The 9,979-nt window shown below is 66.9% G+C and overlaps 1 protein-coding gene across 1 annotated transcript; it reads left to right on the top strand.

The window, feature by feature from the left end:
* Positions 1–3,112: 3,112 nt before the first annotated feature.
* On the top strand, positions 3,113–7,559 carry PSMD8 (proteasome 26S subunit, non-ATPase 8). The gene is given in 9 exon segments (XM_080608573.1): positions 3,113–3,296; positions 4,693–4,765; positions 5,448–5,550; positions 5,638–5,642; positions 5,645–5,802; positions 5,882–5,982; positions 7,205–7,310; positions 7,312–7,317; positions 7,394–7,559. Coding segments are annotated over 9 exon segments (834 nt in total). The 5' UTR covers positions 3,113–3,152; the 3' UTR covers positions 7,532–7,559.
* The last annotated feature ends 2,420 nt before the right edge of the window (positions 7,560–9,979 follow it).

Genomic DNA, 9,979 nt, shown 5'->3' on the forward strand with positions numbered 1-9,979 from the left:
GGGCACGGGGACGTGGGGGGGCAAGGGGGGCAATGGGGACCCCGAGGGGCGCGCGGTGGCGGTGTGGTGAGGGACGGAGCCTCCCGCGCCAGCCCCATGTCCCCATAGGGTCCCTTCGGGGGCCCCCTGTCCCCGTAGAGTGCCCACGGGGTCTCCTTGGGGTCCTCCTGCCAGCCTCCTGTCCCCGTAGGGTGCCCATGGTGGCCCCATAGGGTCCCCTCAGGGTCCCCCTGGCCCCAAAGGGTCCCTATAGGGTCCCCATGGTGGCCCCATAGGGTCCCCTCAGGGTCCCCCCGTCCCTAAAGGGTCCCTATAGGGTCCCCATGGTGGCCCCATAGAGTCCGCTCAGGGGCCTCCTAGCAGCCCCATGTCCCCATAGGGTCCCCTCGGGGTCCCCATAGAGTCCCCATGGTGGCCCCATAGGGTCCCCTCGAGGGCCTCCTGACAGCCCCGTGTCCCCTCCAGGTCCCTATAGGGTCCCCTCAAGGCCCTTCTGCCAGCCCCACGTCCCCATAGGGTGCCCCTGGTGGCCCCATAGGGTCCCTTTGGGGTCCCCCTGTCCCCATAGGGTGCCCAGAGGGTCCCCTCGGGGTCCTCCTGCCAGCCCCATGTCCCCTCCAGGTCCCTATAGGGTCCCTTCAAGGCCCTTCTGCCATCCCCCTGACCCCACAGGGTGCCCACAGGGTCCCCTCGGGGTCCCCCTGTCTCCATAGAGTCCCCATAGGGTCCCCTCGGGGTCCTCCTGCCAGCCCCATGTCCTCCCCAGGACCCTATAGGGTCCCCTCAAGGCCCTCCTGCCACCCCCCGGTCCCCTCAGGGTCTCATGTCCCCCCAGGGTGCTTCTGCCACCCCCGTGTCCCCATAGGGTCCCCGTGTCCCCATAGGGTCCCCTTAGGGTCCCCTTGGGATCCTCATGTCCCAGTAGGGTCCCCCTGGGGTCCCCACGTTCCCACAAGGTCCCCGTGTCCCCACAGGGTCCCCACGTCCCTGTTGGGTCCCCGTGTCCCCTTAGGGTCCCCATAAGCTCCCCATGTCCCCATAGGGTCCCCTGGGGATCCCCATGTTCCGAAGGGTCCCCATGTCCCCATAGGGTCCTCCTGGGATCCCAATGTCCCCATGTCCCCATAGGGTCCCCCTGGGCTTCCCATGTCCCCCTAGGGCCTCCATGCCCTGTTGGGTCCCCATAGGGTCCCCATAGGGTCCCCATAGGGTCCCCACGTCCCCCAGGGCCCCCGCCGGGTCCCCAAGCACCCTTGGGATCCCCGTGCCCCACCCCCCCCGGGGTCTTCTCAGGGAGCTGCGCCCCCCCAGGGTCCCCCCCCCTGCCCCCCCGTTCCCATAGGGTCCCCGCCCCCCTATAGGGTCCCGACGCCTCCCCCCCAGATCCCGGGGCGCCCTCTCGTAGCGCGGGGTTTGCTTTTCTTTCTTTTTTTTTTCTAAAACCCCCCTTTTTAACCCCGGTTTCGTAGCGGCTCGGCCCGCCCGGGGGCTGCGGGGCTGTCGTGGCGCTGGTCCCCCCCCGGCCCCCCCCAAAAAAAAAAAACCCCCCCCGGGAAGCCGCCGGCTCGCAGCGTGTCTTTGGGGTCGGGGCATATGGGGGGGGGCCATAGGGGTCTGGGGGGGCTGGGGACTCTATAGGGGGCTGGGGGTGCTGGGGGGGTGGGGGGGGGGTCTGGGGGACCCCATGGGGGTGTTTAGGAGTGTATGGGACCCCATAGGGGGCGTATGGGACCCCTATAGGGATGTTTAGGACCCCTATAGGGCTGTATGGGACCCCTATAGGGCTGTATGGGACCCCCATAGGGCTGTATGAGACCCCCATAGGGGTGCACGGGACTCCCATATAGGTGTAAGGGACCCCTATAGGGCTGTACAGGATGCAATAGGGCTGTATGCCCCCCCCCCCCCAAAAAGGGGGTGTATGGGCCCCTTATAGGGATGTTTAGGACCCCCATAGGGCTGTATGGGACCCCCTTATGGTGTATATGGGCCCTCTGTAAGGGTGTTTAGGACCCCTATGGGGATGCTTAGGGCCCCTCTAGGCTGTACGGGACCCCTACAGGGACGTTTAGGACCCCTGTAGGGCTATATGGGACCCCTATATGCTGTACGGGCCCCCTGTACGGGTGTTTAGGGCCCCTATAGGGCTATATGGGATCCCTATAGGCGGTACGGGCCCCCTGTACGGGTGTTTAGGGCCCCTATAGGATGTTTAGGGCCCCTACAGGATGTTTAGGGCCCCTATAGGATGTTTAGGGCCCCTATAGGGTGTTTAGGGCCCCTACAGGATGTTTAGGGCCCCTATAGGATGTTTAGGGCCCCTATAGGGTGTTTAGGGCCCCTACAGGATGTTTAGGGCCCCTATAGGATGTTTAGGGCCCCTATAGGGTGTTTAGGGCCCCTACAGGATGTTTAGGGCCCCTACAGGATGTTTAGGGCCCCTATAGGATGTTTAGGGCCCCTATAGGATGTTTAGGGCCCCTACAGGATGTTTAGGGCCCCTATAGGATGTTTAGGGCCCCTATAGGGTGTTTAGGGCCCCTACAGGATGTTTAGGGCCCCTACAGGATGTTTAGGGCCCCTATAGGATGTTTAGGGCCCCTATAGGATGTTTAGGGCCCCTACAGGATGTTTAGGGCCCCTACAGGATGTTTAGGGCCCCTATAGGATGTTTAGGGCCCCTATAGGATGTTTAGGGCCCCTACAGGATGTTTAGGGCCCCTATAGGATGTTTAGGGCCCCTATAGGGTGTTTAGGGCCCCTATAGGATGTTTAGGGCCCTGCAGGCCGTACGGGACCCCCCCCCCCCCATTAGAGTTCAGGGGAGGCCCGGCGTTGCCACGGCGACGGGGGCGGGGTTAAAATGGCGGCGGGGGCGGGGTCACCGTGGCGACGGGGGCGGCCGTCAAGCGAGGCGGGGGGCGGGGCGGGGTTACCATGGCAGCAGGGGGCGTGGCCGCGAGGCCCGGCCGGCGTTGCCACGGCAGCGGGGGCGTGGTTAGACGCCGGGGCGCGGTTGCTACGGCAGCAGGGGGCGGGGCTCCGAGGGCGGGCGGGCGTTGCCACGGCAGCGGGGGGGGGGTGCTGCCGTCAGGCGCGGCGCCGCTGTCGCGCCGCTGTCGCGCGTCGGTGCCGACTCACGGCGGGCGGCCATGGCGGCGGGCGGGCTGGTGCTGAACGGCGCCGAGGCGGGCGGGCTGCGGGCGGCCGCGGGGATGTACGAGCAGCTCAAGGGCGAGTGGGCCCGCAAGAGCCCCAACCTCGGCAAGTGCGGGGAGGCGCTCGGCCGCCTCAAGGTAGCGCGGGGGGGGGGGGCGCCCGGGGGGGGGCTGGGCCGGGTTTGGGGGTCCCCGGGTTGTATCTGGGGGGGCTCTGAGGGTCCCTGGGCCTTGTTTTGGGGTCCCCGGGTTGTATCTGGGGGTCTCTGAGGGTCCCTGGGCCTTGTTTCGGGGTCCCCGCGTGGGTCTCTAGGCTGTATTGGGGGTCCCTGGGCTGTATTTGGGGTCCCTGGGGGGTCTCTGGGATGTATTTGGGGGTCCCTGGGCCTTGTTTGGGGGGTCCCCGGCGGTCCCTGGGTCGGGTTTATGGGTCCCTGGGGGGGCCCGGGCTGGGTTTGGGAGTCCCTTTGCCTTGTTTTGGGGTCCTTGGGCCTTGTATGGGGTCTCGAGGGGTCCCTGGGCCGTGTGTGGGGGTCCCTGGGCCTTGTTTTGGGCTCCCTGGGGGTCCCTGAGCCTTTTTTGGGGTCTCTGGGCCTCGTTTGAGGGTCTCTGGGGGTCTCTGGACTGGGTTTGTGGGTCCCCGGGGGTCCCTGGGTCTTTTATGGGGGTCCCCACGGGTCCCTGGGTCGGGTTTGTGGGTCCCTTTGCCTTGTTTTGGGGTCCCTGGGCCTTGTTTGGGGTCTCAGGGGGTTCCTGGGCCGGGTTTGGGGGTCCCTGGGGGTCTCTGAGCTGCATTTGGGGGTCCTGGGGCCTTGTTATGGGGTCTCTGGCCTTGTTTGGGGGTTTCCGGGGGGCCTGGGCCTGGTTTGGGGGTCTCGGGGTCCCTTGGCCTTGTTTTGGGCTCCCTGGGGGTCCCCGAGCCTTGTTTTGGGGTTTCTGGGTTGTCTTTTGGGGTCCCTGGGCCGTGTTTTGGGGTCCCTGGGCTGTGTTTGGGGGTCCCTGGGGGTCTCTGGACCGGGTTTGCGGGTCCCTGGGGGTCCCTGGGCCTGGTTTGGGGGTCTTAGGGGGTCTCTTGGCCTTGTTTTGGGGTCCCCGGGGGTCCCTGGGCTGGGTTTGGGGGTCTCTTGGGGTCCCTGGGCCTTGTTTTGGGCTCCCTGGGGGTCCCTGGGCCTTGTTTTGGGGTCCCTGGGCCTTGTTTTGGGGTCCCTGGGCCTTGTTTGGGGTCTCAGGGGGTTCCTGGGCGGGGTTTGGGGGTCCCTGGTGGTCTCTGAGCTGTATTTGGGGGTCCCGGGGCCTTGTTATGGGGTCTCTGGGCCTCGTTTGGGGGTCCCTGGGGGTCCCCGAGCCTTGTTTTGGGGTTTCTGGGTTGTCTTTGGGGGTCCCTGGGCCTTGTTTTGGGGTCCCTGGGCCGTGTTTGGGGGCCGCTGGGGGTCCCTGGGCCTTGTTTGTGGTCCCTGGGGGTCCCGGTGCCCCGTTTTGGGGTCCCGGTGCCCCATTTTGGGGTCCCGGTGCCCCCTTTTCCCCCCCCCCGCAGCTGGCCCTGCTGGAGCTGAACTTCCTGCCCACCGGCGGCACGCGGCTCAGCCGGCAGCAGCTCGTGCTGGCGCGTGAGTGGGGGGCTTGGGGGGATTTGGGGGCCGGGGAGAGGGCCTGGGGGGGCGTTTGGGGTCAGGGAGAGGGGTGTGGGGGGGACTGGGGGTGTTGGGGCCAGGGAGGGGGCTTTGGGGGGGGGATTTGGGGGGGATTTGGGGTCAAGGAGGGGGTTTGGGGGGGATTTGGGGTTTGGGAGGGGGTCTGGAGGGGGGATTTGGGGTTAGGGAGTGGGGTTTGGGGTGGGTTGGGGGGGGATTTGGGGTCGGGAAGGGGGATGGGGGGGATTTGGGGTCAGGGAGTAGGGTTTGGGGTGGATTGGGGGGGGATTTGGGGTCAGGGGCAGGGCCGGGGGGGGGGTTGGGGTCAGGGAGGGGCAGTTGGGTGGGATTTGGGTCCCGGGTGGGGATTTGGGTGGGATTTGGGGTGGAGGCGGGGTTTGGGGTGGGATTTGGGGTCGGGGTGGGATCGGGGAGGGGATTTAGGGTGGGATTTGGGGTCAGGGACAGGGTTTGGGGGGGGGGGGGTGGATTTTGGGGGGGGATTTTGGCCGGAATTCGTGATGGAGACAGGCTGGGGGGGGGGGGGGGGAGGTTTGGGACAGAGCCGGGCTTTGGGGGGTAGGGTTTGCGTCCGGGGGGGGCGGCGTTCGGGACGGCCCCCGACGTGCCCCCCCCCCCATTTCGGTGGCCCCCCCAGGGGACATCCTGGAGATCGGGGCGCAGTGGAGCATCCTGCAGAAGGACATCCCCTCCTTCGAGCGCTACATGGCGCAGCTCAAGTGCTACTACTTCGACTACAAGTGGGTCCCCCAAACCCCCGGGGGGGGGGGCCCCAAACCCCCGGGGGGGCCCCCAAATAACGGGGACCCCCCCCGACCCCCCCGCAGGGAGGAGCTCCCGAGTCGGCCTCCAAGCACCAGCTCCTCGGCCTCAACCTCCTCTTCCTCCTGTCCCAAAACCGCGTGGCCGAGTTCCACACCGAGCTCGAGCGGCTGCCGGCCAAGGAGATCCAGAGCAACGTCTACATCAAGCACCCCGTGTCCCTCGAGCAGGTCTGCGGGGGGTCCCCAGCACCTTTGGGTGCCCCCCGGGGAGCCTTCGTCCCCTCCTCATCCTCCCCCCCCCCCGCAGTACCTGATGGAGGGCAGCTACAACAAGGTGTTCCTGGCCAAGGGCAACATCCCCGCCGAGAGCTACACCTTCTTCATCGACATCCTGCTCGACACCATACGGTCAGAGGCCCCCTTGGGGTCTTCTTCCCCCCCTTTTAGGGTCGCCCCCCCCCGATTTGGGGTCTCCTTTCCATCATTTGGGGTCTCCTCCCCCCCGTTTGGGGTCTCCTTTCTCTGTTTGGGGTCGTCTTCCTCTCGTTTTGGGTCCCCTACTCGCCCTTCGGGGTCTCCTACCCCCCTTTTAGGGTCGCCCCCTCGATTTGGGGTCTCCTTCCCCTCATTTAGGGTCTCCTTTCCCCCCTTTTAGGGTCTCCTTCCCCTGTTTTTGGGTCTGCTTCCCCCCCCCCCCCTTTTTGGGATCTCTTCCCCCCCCCTTTAGGGTCTCCTTGCTCTCATTTTGGGTCTCCTTTCCCCACTGTAGGTCTCTTTCCCCCCCATTTGGGGTCTCCTACCCCCCATTTAGGGTCGCCCCCCCCAACTTTTGGGTCTCCTTTCCATCATTTGGGGTCTCCTTCCCCCCTTTTTGGGTCTCCTTCCCCCCTTTTTGGGGTCTCCCCCCCAATTTAGGGTCTCCTTCCCCCCTTTTTGGGATTCTTCCCCCCTTTTTGGGGTCTCCCCCCCCCATTTAGGGTCTCCTTGCTCTCATTTAGGGCCTGCTATTCCCTATTTAGGGTCTCCTTCGCCTTATTTTGGGTCTCCTTTCCCTCATTTTGGGACTCCTTTCTCCATTTAGGGTCTCCTTCCCCCCTTTTTGGGGTCTCCCCCCCCATTTAGGGTCTCCTTCCTCTCATTTAGGGCCTGCTATTCCCCATTTTGGGTCTCCTTCCCCCCATTTTGGGTCTCCTTCCCCCCTTTTTGGGGTCTCCCCCCCCCATTTAGGGTCTCCTTCCTCTCATTTAGGGCCTGCTATTCCCCATTTAGGGTCTCCTTTCCCCCTTTTAGGGTCTCCTTTCCCCATTTAGGGTCTCCTTTCCCCATTTAGGGTCTCCTTTCCCCTTTTAGGGTCCCTTCCCCCCTTTTAGGGTCCCTTCCCCCCTTTTAGGGTCTCTTTCCCCCTTTTAGGGTCTCCTCCCCCCCCATTTAGGGTCTCCTTTCCCCCCTTTTGCGTCTCCTTTCCATCGTTTTGGGTCTCTTCTCCCCAATTTTGGCTCTCCCCTCCCCTTTTAGGCTCTCCCCCCGCCCCTTTAGGCTCTCCCCTCCCCTTTAGTACCCCAAATAAATTAAAAAAAGTCAAAAATAATTAAAAACCCCTTTTTAACCCCCCCCTTTCCCCCAAAAACAGGGACGAGATCGCCGGCTGCATCGAGAAGGCGTACGAGCAGATCCTCTTCGCCGAGGCCGGCCCGCGTCCTCTTCTCTCCTCCCCCAAAAAAATGACCGAGTACGCCAAAAAAGGTACCGAGACCCCCCCAGAACCCCCCGCACCCCTCGGGGCCCCCCCCGGGTTAACGCCCCCCCCGTTTCCCCGCAGCGGGGCTGGGTGCTGGGCCCCAGCGGCTGCTACGGCTTCGGGGGGCGGCCGCGCAAGGCGGAGGACGCCCCCATCCCCGCGCCCCAGCTGGCCTCGCAGCTCGTCGAGTACGCGCGGCAGCTCGAGATGATCGTCTGAGGGGCGGGGGGGGGCGCCCCACGGACCCCCCCGGCCGGCCCCCCCCCGGCTGGGGGCTCCTTCCCCCCGGTTTGGGTCTCTTTCCCCCCGTTTTGGGTCTCTTTCCCCTCGTTTCGGGTCTCTTTCCGTCGTTTTGGGCCTCCTTCCTCTCATTTTAGGGTCCCCCCCCCTCATTAGGGTTCCCCCCCCCCGATTTGGGGTCTCATTTCCCCCCTTTGGGGTCTCCTTCCCTCATTTAGGGTCTCCTTCCCCCCCCCCTTTGGGGTCTCCTGCCCCCAATTTAGGGTCTCCTTCCTCTCATTTGGGGTCTCCTTCCCCCCCCTTTGGGGTCTCCTTCCCCTCCCAATTTAAGGTCTTCTTCCCCTATTTTGGGTCTCTTTTCCCCTGTTTTGGGTCTCCCCCCCCCCCCCCCGGGGTCACCCCCCCCCCCCCGATTTGGGGTGTTCTTCCTCTCATTTGGGGTCTCCTTCCCCCCATTTTAGGTCTCTTTCCCCCCCCCATTTAGGGTCTCCCCCCCCCATTTGAGGTCTCCCCCCCCATTTGGGGTCTCCTTTCCCCTATTTTGGGTTTCCTTCCCCACATTTAGGGTCTCCCCCCTCCCTCTGGGGTCTCCCCCCCCCCCGATTTGGGGTCTCCCCCTCCCCCTCTTGGGTCTCCCCCCCCATTTAGGGTCTCCCCCCCTTTTGGGGTCCCTCCCCCTTCCCCCCCCCCCAGGTGTTTTCTAAGCTATTTAAAGGCTTCTCTCTATGGGGGGGCTGGGGGGGGGCTCATCCACCCCCCCCGTCCCCCCCCCCCGTGCCCCCCACCTTCAATAAACCCTGGCTTCTCGCAGCCCCCTTGTCAGTGACCCCTTGGGGCCCCCCCAGCCCCAAATTTTCGGTGTCCCCCCCCCAAATGACGACGCCCCAGCGGCTCCCCGGCTTTTAATGTTTTTTTTTAGGGGGGGGGCACAACAGGGGGGTATTTGGGGGGGGGTATTTGGGGGGGGGGGGGGCTCAGGCGCCGTCTCCTCCGTCCTGCTCCCAGCCCCGCAGCACCTCGGGGGGGGGCGCCAGCGACCTGGCCAGCCTGCGGGACACGGGGGGGGGGGGGTCAGAAAGGTGGGGGGGGGGCACAACCCCCCCAAACCCCCCCAGACCCCCCCCCCCAAACCCCCACTCACCAGGCCCTGACGTTCCTGGGCAGCCGGGGGGGGGCCGCGGTGCTTGCAGTGGCAGCGGCGGGGGCAGGACCCCCCCACCTCGAAGGGGGGCCAGCGGGAGGGGGGGGGCGGCTCTGCCCCCCCCCGCGCCCCCCCCTCAGGGGGCTGCTTCTGGGGGGGGGGCGGCGGGGGCTTGGCTTTGGCGCCCCCCCTTCGCTTGCCTTTGCCCCGGGCCGGGGGGCAGCAGCGGGGGCAGGGGGAGGAGGAGGGGCGGGGGGGGGCGCCCCGTTGGGGGCGAGGGGGGGGGCGCGGCCCCCCCCAGGTGGGGCAGAGTGGGGCGGAAGCCGGGGGGGGACGCGGGACCCCCGGCCTTGAAGGGGAAGGTGACCAAGGGCCAGGGCGGGGGGATCCCGGGGGGGGGGCTGGGGGGGGCCCCGGGGGGGTGGGAGGGGGTCCCCGGGCGGGGTTTGGGGGTCCCCAAGGGGGGGCTGAGGGGTCCCCGGGGGGGTGTGAGGGGGTCCCGGGGGGGCGTGAGGGGGTCCCGGGGGGGCGTGAGGGGGTCCCGGGGGGGTGTGAGGGGGTCCCCGGGGCGGGGTTTGGGGGTCCCAAGGGGGGGCTGAGGGGTCCCCGGGGGGGCGTGAGGGGGTCCCGGGGGGGTGGGGAGGGGGTCCCCGGGTGGGGTTTGGGGGTCACAAGGGGGGGGCTGAGGGGTCCCCGGGGGGCGTGAGGGGGTCCCCGGGGGGGGTTTGGGGGTCCCAGGGTGGGGCTGGGGGGGCCCTGAGGGGCGTGAGGGGGTCCCGAGGGGGTGGGAGGGGGTCCCCGGGGGGGTTTCGGGGGTCCCAGTGGGGGGCTGGGGGGCTCCTGGGGGGCGTGAGGGGGGTCCCGGGGGGGGGCCGGGCGTTGGCCATGCGGCGCCGGGCGGTGGCTATGGGGCGCTGGGTGACGGCCGTGGGGCGCTGGGGGGTGTCCGTGGGGCGCTGGGCGTCACTTGTGGGGCGCTGGCTGGTATCTATGGGGCGCTGGGCACCACTTGTGGGGCGCTGGACACCACTTGTGGGGCGCTGGGCATCGCTTGTGGGGCGCTGGCTGCCATCTGTGGGGCGCTGGACACCACTTGTGGGTCGCCGTGGGGTGTCCGTGGGGCGCTGGGCATCACTTGTGGGGTGCCGTGGGGTGTCCGTGGGGCGCCGGGTGTCACTTGTGGGGCGCTGGCTGCCATCTGTGGGGCGCTGGACACCACTTGTGGGGTGCTGGACACCACTTGTGGGGCGCTGGCTGGCATCTATGGGGGCGCTGGGTGTCACTTG

Source organism: Anser brachyrhynchus, assembly GCF_964034855.1.
Source record: "Anser brachyrhynchus genome assembly, contig: SCAFFOLD_617, whole genome shotgun sequence".
In the NCBI taxonomy this organism is placed as follows: domain Eukaryota; kingdom Metazoa; phylum Chordata; class Aves; order Anseriformes; family Anatidae; genus Anser; species Anser brachyrhynchus.